The sequence below is a fragment of the Salvelinus sp. IW2-2015 genome, linkage group LG21, assembly GCF_002910315.2.
Source record: "Salvelinus sp. IW2-2015 linkage group LG21, ASM291031v2, whole genome shotgun sequence".
In the NCBI taxonomy this organism is placed as follows: Eukaryota; Metazoa; Chordata; class Actinopteri; order Salmoniformes; family Salmonidae; genus Salvelinus; species Salvelinus sp. IW2-2015.
Window position 1 is genome coordinate 6,179,983 of NC_036861.1, and position 18,709 is coordinate 6,198,691.

General features: G+C 40.6%; 3 protein-coding genes across 5 annotated transcripts; 2 read left to right on the top strand and 1 right to left on the bottom strand.

Moving 5' to 3' along the window:
- The first annotated feature begins 90 nt into the window (after nt 1–90).
- LOC111982278 (serine hydrolase RBBP9-like) lies at nt 91–4,701 on the top strand. The gene is made up of 4 exons (XM_024013827.2): nt 91–396; nt 2,785–2,880; nt 2,984–3,069; nt 4,075–4,701. Exons 2-4 carry the CDS (start codon nt 2,807–2,809, stop codon nt 4,254–4,256), a joined length of 342 nt encoding a protein of 113 aa, XP_023869595.1. The 5' UTR covers nt 91–396; nt 2,785–2,806; the 3' UTR covers nt 4,257–4,701.
- Nucleotides 4,702–5,662: 961 nt separating this feature from the next.
- Nucleotides 5,663–13,862, bottom strand: LOC111982271 (DNA-directed RNA polymerase III subunit RPC6). Its single transcript, XM_024013815.2, has 9 exons — nt 13,713–13,862; nt 11,917–12,034; nt 10,767–10,834; nt 10,575–10,642; nt 10,097–10,209; nt 9,757–9,900; nt 9,279–9,386; nt 6,927–7,118; nt 5,663–5,867 (listed from the first exon to the last, which is right to left on the bottom strand). The coding sequence occupies exons 1-9, from the start codon at nt 13,769–13,771 to the stop codon at nt 5,790–5,792; spliced, it is 948 nt and encodes a 315-aa protein (XP_023869583.1). The 5' UTR covers nt 13,772–13,862; the 3' UTR covers nt 5,663–5,789.
- A 190-nt stretch (nt 13,863–14,052) lies between these two features.
- Nucleotides 14,053–18,413, top strand: LOC111982274 (double zinc ribbon and ankyrin repeat-containing protein 1-like). 3 transcript variants are annotated; one of them, XM_024013822.2, is made up of 9 exons: nt 14,069–14,131; nt 14,283–14,310; nt 14,408–14,561; nt 14,689–14,842; nt 15,077–15,188; nt 15,553–15,601; nt 16,647–16,729; nt 17,246–17,349; nt 17,571–18,413. In XM_024013822.2, the coding sequence occupies exons 4-8, from the start codon at nt 14,742–14,744 to the stop codon at nt 17,339–17,341; spliced, it is 441 nt and encodes a 146-aa protein (XP_023869590.1). In that variant the 5' UTR covers nt 14,069–14,131; nt 14,283–14,310; nt 14,408–14,561; nt 14,689–14,741; the 3' UTR covers nt 17,342–17,349; nt 17,571–18,413. The 3 variants fall into 3 exon arrangements, with proteins under 3 accessions (XP_023869591.1, XP_023869592.1, XP_023869590.1); XM_024013823.2 differs by having other exon boundaries at nt 14,053–14,310; nt 17,221–18,413; XM_024013824.2 differs by lacking the exon at nt 14,689–14,842 and having other exon boundaries at nt 14,053–14,310.
- Nucleotides 18,414–18,709: the final 296 nt, after the last annotated feature.

The window sequence follows — 18,709 nt, forward strand, 5'->3', positions numbered from 1 at the left end:
AAGTAGTACATTTTCTCCTTCTTTAGTGTTTGAAAAAAAAAAGTGATTTAAGGCCACCTGCTGTGCTGGAGTCCTGAACCAAATATTGTGTGGCATTCATTTATTGTGGCCACAAGATGGCGTTGATATAGCTTAAATCCATTTACAAACCATAGCATCCTATTTGAACACTACCATTCACTGCGCAACATTAACGCACTCGAACATGCACTGATGAAAGTCATTTGACTACTCACAGGCAGCATAATTTAGGGGAATTGTATTCAAACGTCGACAGAAGACAACGTCGATAAGAGAAAATTCCATTGACGATAGCGATAATTGTCCCAGGAAATGGAGCTGGAGATGTAGAGCGGTGCAATTGGTATTGCTGGGCTAAAAAAACAGATAAATAAGGTGCGCACTGGTAATGTATAGGAAAGTCTAACAGCTTGCGCCTGCATGCTCCCCACACGATATGCAATAATGTGGCTCCTATGATTTTGAAAACGTTTTAATGTGACGTTATTGATTACTCTGCATGTTACATACATTTTGGGACTTTTAGAGTAATGTTATGTAAACACCAAGAATAATATAWCTTATATAAATGCCTCATGAACTTAACTCTAGGAACCACTTGTTTTACTTTAACCAGAAGATACCTGATCCTACCTTTACACTAGTTTACACTGAGCTTTAATGGGGTCAGAACGCTATCATGGTTACATTAAGACGGCATGGAGCCAGTGCTAGAGATGGTACATCGAGAAGATTTAAATACTTATATTTTTCCTGAAAAACTGCCCTTTTTTCCCTCATGCTAGCCAGCAGAAGCCACAGCAGCAATTATGGAATGGCAAGGTGGCTTTGAACAACAAAGGAGCTGATTGGCTGACACTGCTATTCCAAAATGGCTGCAGTGGCTACTGCTAGCTAACATGATGACAAAAAGCGCAGTTTTCCAGGAACACTAGCACTATTTCAATATTCTCGATGGAGCAGTGTGGATAAAGGTCAGWTTTGGAGTACAGCTGTATATGCCATCTCTGCATTGAAGTACGTTTTCCGACCCATATCTCACCCCGGCCCCACAGTGTCTTAATGTAACCATGATTGCGTTCCGACCCCAGTGCAGCTCAGTGTTAACAAGCATAACTGTAGAKTCAGTATCTTCTGGCAAGTTTTACTCCAATGTTTGTAGGCTAAGCAATGTMATGTAAACACTGTACAGCTTCAAAAACATAGTTAAAATAATTATTTTGTTCTCATGGATGGTCAGCCYAATTCCTGATTTTTGTTTTTAACAGTGGCGGGGTCTGCTTTGTTTGAACTGCAGACTGCCCCTAATATGCGCATAAATTGACAGGATACTGCACAGATTATCATTGCCTGGGCTCACTCAGTTCGAATCCCGAGCCGAAAAGGTCTGTCTGTGCCCTTGAGCAAGGCCCTGAACCCTAATTGCCGCAGGGGCGTTGGACAATGGTGACCCCACTCTCTGAGGGTGTCTCGTGGAGTTGGGATTTAAAAAATAATAATCAAATTCACACGTGTATAAAATACACACCAAATAATTTTTTATTATATTCAGTGACAGATTACCACTAATGCCTATATTCCTCACATATCACATTATAAACTAGCCTAGATTCCTCAGATATCACATCATAAGCWAGCTCTATACAGRGCCCTGCATTTTGGATGAGTGGATATCCTCCATACAGGGTTCTAATTGACAAGTGCAATGCAGGGAAGACTCTGATTGTTCTGGCAATTATCCCATAGAAACTTCATTGGGAGGAAGAATGTTTGATACGCTTTTTACATTTGTATGACAAATCATTTCTGAGAATTATATGATGGAAGAGTATGATGGACTATGTCTAGATTTGGAAATAAAACATTTCACATGAATTTATTAAACATTAAAAATATTAATGTGAATATCTCAAAAGTACCCTTTTTGATTTTGTACATTTTTAGACAAAACTTTTTAAGCAATATACTCTACAAGTACATCACATTTTCACTGGGTGCTCTGCTACYTTTGAAGTTATGACACATTGAATGGGGAAAATKGATTCAAAGGGAACTTCCTCTGCTGGTGATTTGCTGAAATATGACATGTCAATTTCTATGGGTCATATCTTCAAAAGTAGCAAAGCACCCACTCTGGAAATGTGACGTGTTTGAAGAATATATTGTTCCAAACAATGTCTAACAMTAAGCTATATCAAAAAGGGTACTTTTGAGATATTCATATTAATATTTTCAATGTTGAATAAATGTATGTGAAAAATGTAATTTCGAAATTTTGACATACTCCATGTTTTAGAGCACACTACGGAGTATAATGAAACCAAGATAGCTGTATCATGTGCGRTTCACAGATCATAGGGTCTTACAAGAGGTATAGGTCTAAAAAAGGGCCTAAAAATGCCACTTTCATCATGCTTTTCTCAGAAATGGTTTGTGATGCAAATGTAAAAATCCTATCAAACATCCCTCCTCCCAAAGAAGTTTCTATGTGAGAATTGCCATAACAATCTGAAATACMAATTTTTTGGGGTGCTATCCTGGCGTGGAATCGCCCACTTTCAACCTTTACTTACTTATACTTCATTAGGTATTAATAGTTAACTTGCTGTCCTGTAGATTCTGGATATGACCTGCCTGTTGAGAAACATGCCTGACCCAGGTTTGTAGAATGAAGTTCAGGATTTAAACCCATTCATTTTGGGCCTCCAGTTTCATTACTGTGAGGTGCTAGTACTGTATTATTTTTTTTTTTGTGACTACCAGAGAGAGCATTTGGCTGCCATTCATGCAGGAGGAGCTCGAATGTGATGAGGAGACTGTCATCATTGGCCACAGCTCTGGGGCAGCTGCAGCTATGAGGTAGGATAGATATTACAAAGAATTTGAGGATATTCCTCATGCAAAATACTCTTCCTTTTTGTTTGTTTGAAGTGACTATACCTAACTTTGAGGTACCATGCAGGTATGCAGAAACGCACAAAGTGTTTGGCCTCATTCTGTTGGGTGCCTATACTTCCGACCTGGGAGATGAGAATGAGAGAGAGAGTGGTGAGTTTACAGATTTCAGATTACCAGTGTCACTTCCAATTAACTGCAACAACCACTTTTCTAATTGGATTCCATTCAGGTTGGATTAAGTCTTAGAATTGGGTATTTCAAAACTGAAAAATGTGATTCTGATCATTCGGTGTGTAGTGATGGAAAATCTGGATAATCTTGATCCCACTGGAAGGGTGGATTTATAAAGGTATTATAATGGAGACATTTCAGAGAAATTAAAATAGGTTAGGGTTAAATATTCCAGTATGTTAAATTGACTGCAGTACATGTATATGGTCAGTTGTTGTATTGAGAAGTGTCAAATAAAAGCATGTACTTACAAGTGACAAGAGAAGCAAGCTCCATTTACATTAATATCTTTATACATGTAGTTTAGTAATCTGTAGTAACATTACCTGTCCAGTGCATGGCAAGGTGTAGGCCTTTTCAAAGCACTGAAAATACAGATTTTGTGATGTTGAGATTTTAATGCCTGGATCAGAATGACCCTATCYAACTATTTTCTTGCTCAAAATTACCCAGGTTGATCTGATCCTGGATTGTAAAATAGGGGGTTACAGAATCATTATCAGATCATTATAAAAAACTGGACCCAGGTGTTTAGACTAGCCTAGTGTTCATTGCTGAATTGGGATACAAGAGCGCCACAGAAAAGCTGCAGTSAATAGTGTTCCTAAATCCAGTTTAATGTAAATCACCAGTCGTTTATCCATCCCCCACCTCGAGTCACTGAAACAGTGGACGCATCCCAGGCTGCCTACATTGCAGTCAGGTTGTGCAGATTATCATATCGTAAATCATATTGAAGTAATTGGTTTAATGTACAACTCCATTTCCTCATTTGTAGAGATCTGAGACCAATCAGATCTGTATCCGATCCCTGCAAATKTGGAAATAGTGTTTGATATAATTTAACGATCTGATCATCTGCGACTGCAATGTAAGCAGTTTGGAACACGCCCGTTAGGTCTCCCTGTGTATCTCTTCACTCAGGATATTTTAGCCGGCACTGGGAGTGGGAGCAAATGAGAAGAAACGTTGGGCACATTGTTCAGTTTGGCTCCAAGGATGACCCCTTCCTGCCTTGGGAGGAGCAGCAAGTTGTGGCCGAGGGCTTGGGCGCGGAGCTGCACAAGTACATAGAACGAGGACACTTCCAGAACACAATTCCCTGAGCTCATTGACACAGTGAGAAAGCTGAGGGCAGCTGCTTAAAAAGCAGCAGAGTTGTCCGCCATTGGAATATGACACACAATGAGGACAATAGCCCAATTACGATTCTCTGTTCAGTTGCTCCCTTCATTCTGTGTCCCTCTGGGGAATCCTCATGTGGACCTTTATGATTACGATATGGATATTCCAATTGATCAAGTGTAGYTCATTGTCATCAACGTGCTTATCTTTTGCTCYATTACTTTGAGTGCTCTATGGAAGACTCGCCAGTTTCGATTCMCCTGTGTTTCCGTCAGTTTGAAAGAGTTAAGCAAATATTTTAAGATTCACCCATATGCACATTTTACTGACAGCCGTGAGTTTCSATCGAACTGCGAATAAAATGCTGTGTAAAGATGTTTTTATAACTAATAAACAGAATGTATTTCCATCCCTTAACTATGTTGATGGTTTTGGCACAAAAAATCTGCGACAAACAGCATGTGTGCCCAATCTGGCCTTGGCGCTTGCGCTCTAACAGAATACACAGACAAATCAACTCAGGTATAAAAACACATGCTATTGGGACCCTTCAATCCAACACTGCCAAACAGGAATACAACTGATTACAGTGATCTAGTGTACCCAAATTATCTACATCATACTACTCCTTTTCTTCAATCAGATTGAGATCCACATAAGGCCTTCACAGTCATGAAGGAACATACCACAGTCAGCCTTACCAGATCCCTGTGGATCTGAGCCAAAAGCCCTCTAAGATACTTCATATTCCCAACAATCTTCCAAGATTACAAGCATGGGATTGTCTGAAGCACTACCCTTCAATCTGTAAGCAAGGGTTTTGTAACATCGTCATAACGCTCATGTCTATTTAAGAGTTGCCTCGAGTGATCTGTTCTTGCAGACACACATTTTGATTGCAAACAAATTACACTAACAGCTTTAGTTTGAGATATTTGACCTTTTTCAGTGTTTTTGGTGAGACTTTGCTCGTGTTTTTTCTCTTACATCACTCCCCAGAACCTAATCGAGCATCTGACAAAATTACGCAAGATTTTAGTTAGATTTTGCAGATATTGCAGGTAAAACCTTGAATTTGTGATTTAGTTTTACTTAAAATGTCCTATAGTTGCTATAGATAATGGTGTCTACTAAATGACTGACTTGACGTTTGAAGCTAAGAAGGTTCATTTTGAAACGCTGTCTGACAAAAAGATTTAGGCTATTGCAATGCTGTGCTTTATCATGTGTGCTGAAGAAGTAAAACAATCTTGTTTATTTCCAGCGCAAAAGGAATGCTTTTGCAAAACGTGTCCATCTTCAACACTTTCATAAGTGCTAGATTAAAATGTAGCGGCAGGATACAATTGAGCTTGTTACATTTCCCAAGGAGAGTAGACATTCTCAATCAGGTCTTAAAATATTTATTAAGCCCTGTATAAATAAAAAATATATTCAGATGCATCAAAGGTTGCTAGAAAAAAAATACACATGAAACTTTCTCCACAGAGAAACTAAACAAGCTAAGTCACTGGTCAAAAGTCCARCCACTCTGCCATATACACACAGTTGGAGGGGGATATCTCGCCTCCTTCGTGACAGTCATCAAACACCTAAGAAAAGAGACGTAAATAAATGTACACTCCTGGAAGAATCCTGCATCATCAAACCTACATAATACTTAATTTCCCTTTTTCTAGCACTTCCTGCTGGCTATCTGGCTACAGGTGAAGTACCTTTTAATAGAATTGGTAAAACACTTAGGATCAGAAATATGCAGGTCTCCTTCCTTTCCTTCTTTCTGCCCAGCCCTAGGTCAAAACATGCCGTTCTAGTATTTGACGAGTGACTGGGCTCTCCAATGTCCACACTAGCATACCACTTAYGGCCAAACTATACAGGGCATGTGTGTTTACATGTTTTCTACATGCGTCTCTGAAGCGTTCTCAACTGATAAAGTGGCTGGCGTTTTAATTTGTGCCTCTGTTTGCTGCTTTTGGTGCAGCAAACTATAAACAACGCTAATGAAGGAAACCACAACACTACTGATGTAGTTTGGGTGTTAGACACAGTGTACAAAATATTAGGAACACCTTCCTAATACTGTTGCACCCCCCTTTTGCCCTCAGAACAGCCTCAATTAATCTGGTCATGGACTCTACAAGGTGTCAAAMGCGCTCCACAGAGAGCCATGTTGATTCCAATGCTTTCCCACAGTTGTCGAGATGTCCTTTGGGTGGTGGACCATTCTTAATACACACAGGAAACTGTTGAGCGTGAAAAACCTAGCAGTGTTGCAGTTCTTGACACAAACCAGCGCGCCTGGCACTTACTACCATAACCCGTTCAAAGGCTCTTCAATATTTTGTCTTGCCCATTTACTCTCTGAATGGCACACATAAACAATCCATGTCTCAATTGTCTCAAGGCTTGGAAATCCTTCTTTAACCTGTCTCCTTCCCTTCATTGACACTGATTGAAGTGAATTTAACAAGTCATATCAATAAGGGATCATAGCTTTTACCTGGTCAGTCGGTCATGGATAACGGTGTTCCTAATGTTTTGTACACTCAGTGTATATCCCGATTGCAATGTTTAATACCAAGTGATATGCTGGTATGGATATTGAAACGGAGCCACTTGGCTGCTGTTGCCTGTGAAGGAGGGCTCACCGGACAGAGGCCACAGGGCGCCTTGACCAGGCCTGTGGGCTGGATGATAGGGTTGACCCCTCTGTACAGCTTCATCTGGCCGTCCACACTGCCCACAGTCCCCTCCTTGGCCGCGATGATGGTCATCTCCACCTTGCCGTCGTAGATGAGCGTGTTCAGAATAGTCTCAATGTCCTCCATAGACAGGTCCACCTGCACAAAGTGCAATATTCAGACTTTCAACCTCCATAGGAAATACAGTTGAAGTCGGAAGTTTACATACACTTAGGTTGGAGTCATTAAAACTCGTTTTTCAACCACCAAATTTCTTGTTAACAAACTATAGTTTTGGCAAGTCGTTTAGAACATCTACTTTGCATGACACAAGTAATTTTTCCAACAATTGTTTACAGACAGATTATTTCACTTATAATTCACTGTATCACAATTCCAGTGGGTCAGAAGTTTACATACACTAAGTTGACTGTGCCTTTAAACAGTTTGTAAAATTCCAGAAAATTATGTCATGGTTTTAGAAGCTTCTGATAGACTAATTGACATAATTTGAGTCAATTTGAGGTGTACCTGTGGATTTATTTCAAGGCCTACCTTCAAACTCAGTGCCTCTTTGCTTGACATCATGGAAAATCAAAAGAATCAGCCAAAAATTGTCAACATCCACAAGTCTGGTTCATCATTGGGAGCAATTTCCAAACACCTGAAGGTACCACATTCATCTGTACAAACAATAGTACGCAAGTATAAACACCATGGGACCACACAGCCGTCATACCGCTCAGGAAGGAGACGCGTTCTGTCTCCTAGAGATGAACGTACTTTGGTGCAAAATGCAAATCAATCTCAGAACAACAGCAAAGGGCCTTGTGAAGATGCTGGAGGAAACAGGTACAAAAGTATCTATCCACAGTAAAATGAGTCCTAAATCGACATAACCTGAAAGGCGCTCAGCAGGAAGAAGCCACTGCTCAAAACCGCCATAAAAAAGTCAGACTACGGTTTGCAACTGCACATGGGGACAAAGATCGTACTTTTTGGAGAAATGTCCTCTGGTCTGATGAACAAACAATGGAACTGTTTGGCCATGATGACCATCGTTATGTTTGGAGGAAAAAGGGGGAGGCTTGGCAAGCCGAAGAACACCATCCCAACCGTGAAGCACGGGGGTTGCAGCATCATGTTGTGGGGGTGCTTTGCTGCAGGAGGGTCTGGTGCACTTCACAAAATAGATGGCATCATGAGGGAGAAAAATTATGTGGATATATTGAAGCAACATCTCAAGACATCAGTCAGGAAGTTAAAGCTTGGTCGCAAATGGGTCTTCCAAATGGACAATGACCCCAAGCATACATCCAAAGTTGTGGCAAAATGGCTTAAGGACAACAATGTCAAGGTATTGGAGTGACCATCAAAGCCCTGACCTCAATCCTATAGAAAATTTGTGGGCAGAACTGAAAAAGTGTGTGCGAGCAATGAGGCCTACAAACCTGACTCAGTTACACCAGCTCTGTCAAGAGGCATGGGCCAAAATTCACCCAACTTATTGTGGGAAGCTTGTGGAAGCCTACCCGAAATGTTTGACCCAAGTTAAACAATTTAAAGGCAATGCTAGYAAATACTAATTGAGTGTATGTAAACTTCTGACCCACTGGGAATGTGATGAAAGAAATAAAAGCTGAAATAAATCACTCTCTACTATTATTCTGACATTTCACATTCTTAAAATGAAGTGGTAATCCTAACTGACCTAAGACAGGGAATTTTTACTAGAATTAAATGTCAGGAATTGTGAAAAACTGAGTTTAAATGTATTTGGCTCAGGTGTATGTAAACTTCCGACTTCAACTGTACACAGCAACTGTATGCTGAAAGGTGAGACTGTTACAGTTGTTACATTTGACCCCCTCACATTGTACCCTTTTCACCGTATTTGTACAGAGTACCAACCATACTGTAATGAAACCGCAGGGAGCAGGTCTCGAACCCTCAACCTTCTAGTCCGAAGTCCACCGCGCTATCGACTGTGCCGCAAAAGCATGCTCGAGCGGCAGAGTCGATATCCGCGCTTATAAACCCAGGGTCGTTACAATACTTTGTTGGCTCGGATATTTTCTTTTCGCATGGACCTTTCCGGCCCATTACCTGCAACTATGGCAGATTCATAACCAGGCCAGCGCAGACAGTACAGCTCTGTTTGGTCAATAGTGTGAAAATAGTCATGTGGACGATTATGTCCCGGTCCTCACCAACCAGTGGAGGATTCCACCCTGGTCTTGACAACTTTGGCCGTTATTGGCAAGAACGTGACAAAATTGCGGTCAAAACCGAACAGAATGTCGCCAGCAGCAGTCTCACCTTGCTGATGCCGAGTTCACAAATATACTTCCACACTTCGTGAGAGGTGGCAAAGGAGCTGTTTCTTTGCACCATGGGGTTCTGCTTGCTGTCCCTCGCCACCTCGGCCTAGAGGGTGACAAATAAACCAACATGGCCGTCGATATTATGTCCTAATAAACTCTTGGTTACCAGATAGCCTATAACTAGGAGCCAGAGTTGTTTCTGGCTATGTCAACCAGCCCTGCATTTAGAATTGGAAGAATTTTAGGGTGCATTCCAAAACAAATGCTAGTGCCCCAGAAGCCGTATAGATTGTCTTTATGGCATAATCTATTAGATTGAAGCATGCTTCACACTGTTCCCAACATTGATGTGCTCATATCAGTTAATTAGTAACTTATTTCCAAACATTTACACGACAGAACACACCCATTTCATTTCTGTGACTTGTACATTGTAAGACATTTGTCCCACTCCCATTCGGTGGACCCTTCACCTTACTCTGAAGGAATTTGAAACACTGCTGATTGAGAACCTCCACAAACTCAGACTCAAAGTCCTGGTCACTGTACCAGGCTCCCCCAGTCACCGAGCGGTCTGGCTGCAGGTTGTACAGCATGTAAACCTTCTTCTTTGACGCCTGGACAAACAACAACAACTCATAGGTGAGACTAAACACTTACAGAGTTTGTATAGCATGACTGCTGATGCATTCATATTATTAAGTTATTATTATTATTATAAAATTATTAAGTGGTACTTTTTTTGATTCAACCATATCTCTGGTTTTTAAAACATGCATTTTAGAATATCTTAGTGTTTGGAGCTCGACTCACAGCCACTGATTTCACAGCCTTGATCAGCTTCTTGCTCTCTAGGTTCTTGAGGATCTTGTTGATCTCTGTCAGAGGAAGGTTGCTCTTATATCTAATGTCCCTACTCCAGATCCCTGTGTGAAAGCAAGGGGACAGTTCATGAATATACAAAATGGAAAGAACATTTCAAAGAAATACAACAACGGAAAATAATGTTGTGGTGGATACTGTGAAGTGTCAAGTGTGAACTGTGTGAGTTGGCCAGGTTTGAATGGACTTGATGGCCCCATCCAAAGACAACACCCATCTCTTACCCCCATAGCACTTGAGTAGATCGGAGAGGATCGGATAGATGTAAACAATATGCGGAAAATGTCACCTAGCCTATCAGAGGGAAAGGTGAAGCATTTGCTTATACCCTGTCTGATCTACCCAAGTAGGCTACCTAAGGGTGTAGGGGCTAGGGGTTGTCTGGACAGGACGCCTCTGAAATCCCTACCTTTGTTTCCTGCATCCTCAATGACCTGATAGACCAGCTTCTCTTGATTGTCGGAGCCTTTCATTTTGCTTTGGGACATAACAAACACAGCTGAAGTTCCGAATCATCCAGAAATAAAAGTCCTTCCTGAAGGCTTCCTTCAAAAAAATATATATATATTGTTAAATGTTGAATGACGATGCTGACATTTACCTTGCTGCCTGGGCATCCTTCATGCGGTATAGAAGACCTGAGCTGTTTCGTAGAAGGTCCAACTGACCCTGTGTGCACAAGATTAAACTCGGTTACAACATTCCCATCCTCAGCATTGCGCTGTCAACCAGAACTATTGAGGCAATGTTTGGAAAATCTGATCATTGATGAACACATGGATCTATCGTGCATCATGTTCTTTACCCTCATGTTCTTGTTACTGACCAACATGAACACGAGGTCATGACAACATTATCGTCCAACGCATATTACGGTAGTATCATTTATTGAGGAGAATTGACAGTTATAGTCGTTGGTGACAACATTGTGATGTGACAGACGATAGCCTAATCTATTTCAACTTGACTGGCAGTAAAGCGCAGAGTCAGGCAGCCCTCAGCAGGAAAGCGCATTGGTGGACATTCTGAGTAAACTGCCTATATTCCTATTTGCTAATGCACACTCCTTAACTAACCTGTGTCTACCCGCTTATAAAAAAACGAATTTTTCCCTTCAATAGGAATACAACTTTAGGCTATAGGCGTACATACACTTTCAGTTTTATGCATTCTGGCTTTCATGCAATGGAACAGTGAATTAATCKAACGGAGTTCCCTTTCAGAAAGTTGTTTGAATTGCTTCAAAACATAATGTAGGGGATTCATAGTTTGAAAGACAAACAATAGTGGTCTATAGAAAAACTGTTTAAAAAAATCAATAGGCCTACAGTTGAGCAACGCTTACTAAGAAATAAGTTATCCATGCCAGGCCAGCTTAATCRCTCCATGCGAATTGGCCCAACAGTCCTCCTACCAGGCCAATCACAAAAGCTTTAAGACAAGTTAGTTTTAAACAGTGTATAGCCTAAGAAATTGTCCTAAAAAGTTGCCACTTTCAAAAATACACAAATTTAAGTCGTAGGCATGTTCTAAGTACATAATCACGATGGAACAAAGGCTGATATCGCCCAACCCTAATGTACAAATCCACTCAACGTACCCATGACAGTGAGATCACAAACTCCTCTGTTTGTGATCTTGTCAACACCATTCTCATTGTCAAGCCAAACATGTTTGGCATGACAATTACATAAGGAGTCGTTAAGAGAGCAGAAACGGACGGGCACCCAGGCTACACCTGTGCCACTTACCAATGACAGTAGTCTGTTGATGGCCATGGCTCTCTGTTGAGCCTCCAAATTAGGCATGTCATTCTGGATCACCTGGTCTGTTATTCCACGAGGGAACTGTTGACAGAGCGCCTTTATCCTTTATAATATCAGAGTATAATATAACGTTACATTAACGATAGTTAGCAACCTAGCTAGTCAGGACATCAGATTTACTATAAACGCAACTATAAATATCTTACTGCTTACTCAAATTATGATTGATKTAGCTAGATAGCTAGTCTAACTAGTAGATGAAGATCATTACAGTAGCTAGTTCATGTATTACACAGTCATGGCCAAAAGTTTTGAGAATGACACGAATATACATTTTCAAAAAGTCTGCTGCCTCAGTTTGTATGATGGCAATTTGCATATACTCCAGAATATTATGAAGAGTGATCAGATGAATTGCAATTAATTGCAAAGTCCCTCTTTGCCATGCAAATGAACTGAATCCCCCAAAAACATTTCCATGCATTTTGCATTTCAGCCCTGCCACAAAAGGACCAGCTGACATGTCAGTGATTCTCTCGTTAACACAGGTGTGAGTGTTGACGAGGACAAGGCTGGAGATCACTCTGTCATGCTGATTGAGTTTGAATAACAGACTGGAAGCTTCAAAAGGAGGGTGGTGTTTGGAATCATTGTTCTTCCTCTGTCAACATGGTTACCTGCAAGGAAACACGTGCCGTCATCATTGCTTTGCACAAAAAGGGCTTCACAGGCAAGGATATTGCTGCCAGTAAGATTGCACCTAAATCAACCATTTATCGGATCATCAAGAACTCCAAGGAGAGCGGTTCAATTGTTGTGAAGAAGRCTTCAGGGCGCCCAAGAAAGTCCAGCAAGCGCCAGAACCGTCTCCTAAAGTTGATTCAGCTGCTGAGGACTGGGGTAAAGTCATTTTCTCTGATCCCCTTTCCGATTGTTTGGGGCATCCGGAAAAAAGCTTGTCCGGAGAAGACAAGGTGAGCGCTACCATCAGTCCTGTGTCATGCCAACAGTAAAGCATCCTGAGACCATTCATGTGTGAGGTTGCTTCTCAGCCAAGGGAGTGGGCTCACTCACAATTTTGCCTAAGAACACAGCCATGAATAAAGAATGGTACCAACACATCCTCCGAGAGCAACTTCTCCCAACCATCCAGGAAGATTTTGGTAACGAACAATGCCTTTTCCAGCATGATAGTTATCACTCCTGGCTATTAGCCAAGTGCGATAAGTGGCTCGGGGAACAAAACATCGATATTTTGGCTCCATGGCCAGGAAACTCCTCAGACCAGAAGGGTCAACACTGCAAATATTGACTCTTTGCATCAACTTCATGTAATTGTCAATAAAAGCCTTTAACACTTATGAAATGCTTGTAATTATACTTCAGTATTCTGTAACATCTGACAAAAATATCTAAAGACACTGGAGGCAGCAGACYTTGTGAAAATGTATATTTGTGTTATTCTCAACTTTTGGCCACGACTGTACAGTAACGTTAGTTAGCTCACTATAGCTACATGCATCAAACTGTCATTGTCAAACTTGTGGGACTAGAAGTCAAGGGTTGAAAACATTGGCTGAAAGAATTGAAACGCCTTCTTTAGCAGATTTGTTTAGTTTTATAAGGCAGATTTAAAAGTATCTAAGTCCCTTGGTCTATGTCTTGCTAGCTAGCGTTAGTTGGCCAGATGTATCCCATTGGAGCAAGTGAAAATAGACAGCTAAGTTACCTAACTAGATTGCGTGCTAGCCTATGCTAGGGACTTCTTGACAGCGACAAACCTGTTTTCAATGTCTACAGGATCTGTGGATTCTTTCTTTACTTTCTTTACATCCGCCATCGTGGACAGTTGTACAATATTATATAGGTAACGCTAGCTAGCTAACAATGCAATTCATCAACAATTGAACATGTGACTCTGAGTCCAAGTCGCATTTAGGTGGCTATATAGAAGCCCGGAAATTGCATTTTAAAAACGTAGAAAATACCTTTCACTGTAGTAGTTCAATTCATTTATAATTTTATTTCTTTTCTAAGCCTATTGTCATCAGTATTTTAGTATTTAGTGAGTGATTTGGTGCATTTTGTAACAATAACACATATTCTTTGATAATGGTTTATTATAATGAAAGAGCGTGCGAGACATGCATAGAACGCAGTGGATTACATTTCTATGGCGCGAGCATTCAACGTTTTCCAGGTTTTTCAGGAATAGCAAGATGATAGCTAATATAATAAAAGTTGAGAATAAACGATGAAAACATCGTGAATCCTGCCATTGGCTGTGGTGGTTGCTAAGGTGTAACGTTATGTTTCTCCGTTGCTGCATCGCATCTGCTTTGTAACATCAGCGGAAACTGTTCAAAGCAGCTATAGCAGGTTAAAAACTTTATCCGTCTTAAACACTTTATAATAACACATGTCACTTTTGCAATGGTCTGATGAAAATGTTTTTATCGCTGCATTTTTATTATAGGACCGAACATGACAGCCGGTTGCATTGTGGTGCCTCATCATATCGATTCGAATCCCCCCTCCTGGTAAAGCCAAGGATGAGATAGACACCACAACTCCTCTTGAGATCAAATCATGCGTGTATCCATAATGTGTGGAGGATGCATTAATATATTGTATGTACCGCATTTATGTTTGAATATTGTTTCATAGTTTTTTGTGTGTGATATCCACAATGCACTGATAGATTACATCTACCCTAGATTCAACGGTTTTTGACAAACAACATATATTGCTGCCTAGATATCCCAGATGTCACTATCTACTACACTCTGGATGGTACTAAACCAGAGGCGATGAAGAGACCAGGGTTTGGAGAGAACAGCACTTTGAAGTATAGCGGACCAATATGCTTACCTGAGGACAAAGTGTCAGTCATAGCTCTGGCTATTACCAGGTTGAATTGTGAAAGGATTCTACAAAAATATATCACACAAAGACATTTATTGTTTCATTGCCATTCAGTCCTGGGTTAAATCAGATTTTGTTTTCCCTGTACCATGGAATTAACATAAATCCAAGCAGGGATACCCTAAATACTTGACTTATTTGATCCATGTCTGGTGCTGTTATATTATTATAATTGCTATTATGGATAATAGATGACTGAAACTGACCTTATGTTTATCAGCCTTGTCACCAAGCTATTTCTGGTGGAGTATGTGCCCTYAGACGAGCCACCTTCCATTGAGGACAAGGAAGAGAACTTTCTGAAGGAGTATGAAGGAGGCCTCCCTAGACAGGTATAGTCAGGCATATTTGCATGCGAACTACTTCATTTCATGTAACATGTAATGACAACTTATGATAAGATATGTCACATTGCCGGTTTGCATCACAGTTGCTATAAAGCTAAAGAACTTTACTAAAATGTCATGCTTCTTCACAGATTTGTTGCAGAAGCCTAGCAATGGCGTGACATAACTGACACAACAGTWATTACATGTTAGGCTACACCAGGCATTCTCTTGAAAACTGTATACATCACAATGATGGAGCATTCAAACAAATGTGTTACCATCTGCATCAATATCTGTTCTGAACAAGCTGAGGTGAAGCTGAGTATACTGTTACTGTGGATCTATTGTATTGCTCTGTTTCTCACAGGAGATGGGGACAGAGAACGGTTCTGGAGATGCCTCACTGAAGCTTCAAGGTATGTCTAATTTAATAACTTTTACTAATGAGCAATTTACACTGCCTAAACAACATGACAAAGATAGCCCTTTAGGGAAATTAGTATTGAGCTATTTCCCAATGCCCTATAAAAGTATTAGTGTCACAAAAATATTTGTGTATACTTGACCATACTGCGGTCATGCTGTAATGTAAGTACTAAATATCATATTCATATGCAATGCACAACACTGTTAGAAACTCAATATCAGTATTTATAAATGCTTGTCTCAATAAGTGCAAGCTGCTGTGTCAGTGCATACCATTGAATTAAGAATTAGAATAGGATCTCTGGTGCAAACACTGTCAAACTGACATTTACTATATATATATATATATATATGGAGATTCATATAATACTTATAAACTTTATAACATTCATAAGCTATCAATAATACCCTTTATAATATGAAGGGGATTATTGATTGTTTATGAATGTTATGCAGTGTAAGAGCGTGTACGTTTTGGTAATAGCTGTGTGTGTCTTCTTTAGTCCCAAAGACCTGCAGGCCCCCTTAAGGTCCATGGTTCCTCAGCAGCCGTCTAGGGCTTATGTCCCATGTCTTCACATCGTTCTCAGACACTGGTACATTCACCAAAAATATATTGTGAATATTATTTAAGCAATAAGGCCCGAGGGGGTGTGGTATATGGCCAATATACTACGGCTATGGGCTGTTCTTAGGCACAACGCAACGCCCRGTTTATAATTCTATTTATATTATCAATTATATTATATCATTATTACGGTGATGATGGTGACTGGTAGTAATATGGTCAATTATCAGAATCTGCTAAGAGTTAACAAATACATTCATGTGACCCATGTGGGAATCAAACCCACAACTCTGGTGTTCCAAGTTAGCCTATTAGCCTATTCTACCAACAAAAAATTCTGCATGGACATTCAACATGAGATCACAAACAGGCTGCCATGCAAAGATGATCAAATCATATGAGCAAATACAGCTCCTTACTTAGAACGCCACAGAACATGAATTATTTGCTGTTGAATGCTCTTTCAGACTGCAAGCTTGGAAGACAGTCCTTTCAAAAACCTAACCAGCACTCAAATGTCAAGGATCCAAAGGGAGACAGACTTTCTGAGGTGAGTGAACAGAAAGTGAGAGAAAGAAAGAGAAAAAGCATGAGACAAAGATGCAGAGAGATTGTTTCTAATGGAGAAGCGAATGATACCAGGTATCACCCCAGTCCTAAAACCACCTTCTACTATTAATACTGCTACTATTGTTAACATTTTGTTGATGGCCTACTCTTTGATTGTATGCACATTTTACAGTGTGGCATTTAACATTAGGTCAATCTTACTGTGTTTGTTTTTCCCTATTAAGATGCAAAAAAATGCCACCACAAAATAATAGGAATTCAGGGAAAATCACGAAAAGTATTTGGAGATACTTTAGCATATTGCAGTATATAGCTGCAAAATGGAAATGCAGTTTTGTTTCATGCAGTGTTTTTCCACTTTAAGTCACCCAAGGCTAACGGGTCTGTGTATTCTTTCAGGCCTTTCAATTCAATGTTMAATTTGGCCTGTGTGTTCATTCTGGCATTTCAATTCAATGTTCGTCAGCCCAGGTTTGGGTTTCTCTTTTGTCTTTAGATGGGCTTGTGTGTCCACTGTAAAACAATGGTGCSTGTCAACACCCCCACATGTGTGGTATGTGAGGCCTCCAGCTCCAGCCTCAGGCCAGCTTAAGACTCCAGGTAAATATGAAGTTTACTGCCACAAACACTCCGCTTTCAAACACCTTGTGACTTTGCACATATACACGTTTGAATATAGATTACTTTATTTGCAGGTGTGTTAACATTTACCTTTTCAATCCAAAGCAGTGTAAATGTATTGGTTTTCTCTCTTGCAGTGTGTGTGTGTGTGTGTGTGTGTGTGTACACCTGTCCACTCACTTTCTTTTTCTGTGCTGTAGAACAAGGTGATCTGTCAGTCATGTGTGGAACCCGAAAACCCTCCTCATATCTCAAATTGTGTCACCTGTGAAACTAAACTACTGCGGCCACCCACTGTAAGAGCTCATTGATTGTATTAGAGTAGCCTAATTATCCTTATTATGCTTAGTTTAGACTTGTATAAATGCCTAGGTTTTTGTTGTGGTATGTAATTAGTCAGAAAGCAAGTGATGGTCAATTTCTTCAACAAATGATCAGGTCTATATACACTGCTCAAAAAAATAAAGGGAACACTTAAACAACACAATGTAACTCCAAGTCAATCACACTTCTGTGAAATCAAACTGTCCACTTAGGAAGCAACACTGATTGACAATAMATTTCACATGCTGTTGTGCAAATGGAATAGACAAAAGGTGGAAATTATAGGCAATTAGCAAGACACCCCCAATAAAGGAGTGGTTCTGCAGGTGGTGACCACAGACCACTTCTCAGTTCCTATGCTTCCTGGCTGATGTTTTGGTCACTTTTGAATGCTGGCGGTGCTTTCACTCTAGTGGTAGCATGAGACGGAGTCTACAACCCACACAAGTGGCTCAGGTAGTGCAGCTCATCCAGGATGGCACATCAATGTGAGCTGTGGCAAGAATGTTTGCTGTGTCTGTCAGCGTAGTGTCCAGAGCATGGAGGCGCTACCAGGAGACAGGCCAGTACATCAGGAGACGTGGAGGAGGCCGTAGGAGGGCAACAACCCAGCAGCAGGACCGCTACCTCCGCCTTTGTGCAAGGAGGAGCACTGCCAGAGCCCTGCAAAATGACCTCCAGCAGGCCACAAATGTGCCGTTGCAGTAGAGAACCTTGTGCATTTCAGTTAAAATAACAACTCAATATTTATATCCCAGCTAGCTAAATCGGCAAGCTAGCTAAATCGGAAAATTAGCTAGCAAGTGCAAGCTAACTAGCTAAATTGCCATACATGTTTAATGCTTTTCGACCTGTCCCCAAATTAATGTAATTGGTTCAGAGTTTGTTTTGATATTTTAACCTTTGTGTAGTGATCGCGTTTGGTGTGGGGGGACAAAATAAATGTATGCACGATGGCGCACACGCGCACCCGGTTTGGATTCCGTGTAAGAATACATTTTTTGAGAAGTCAAGG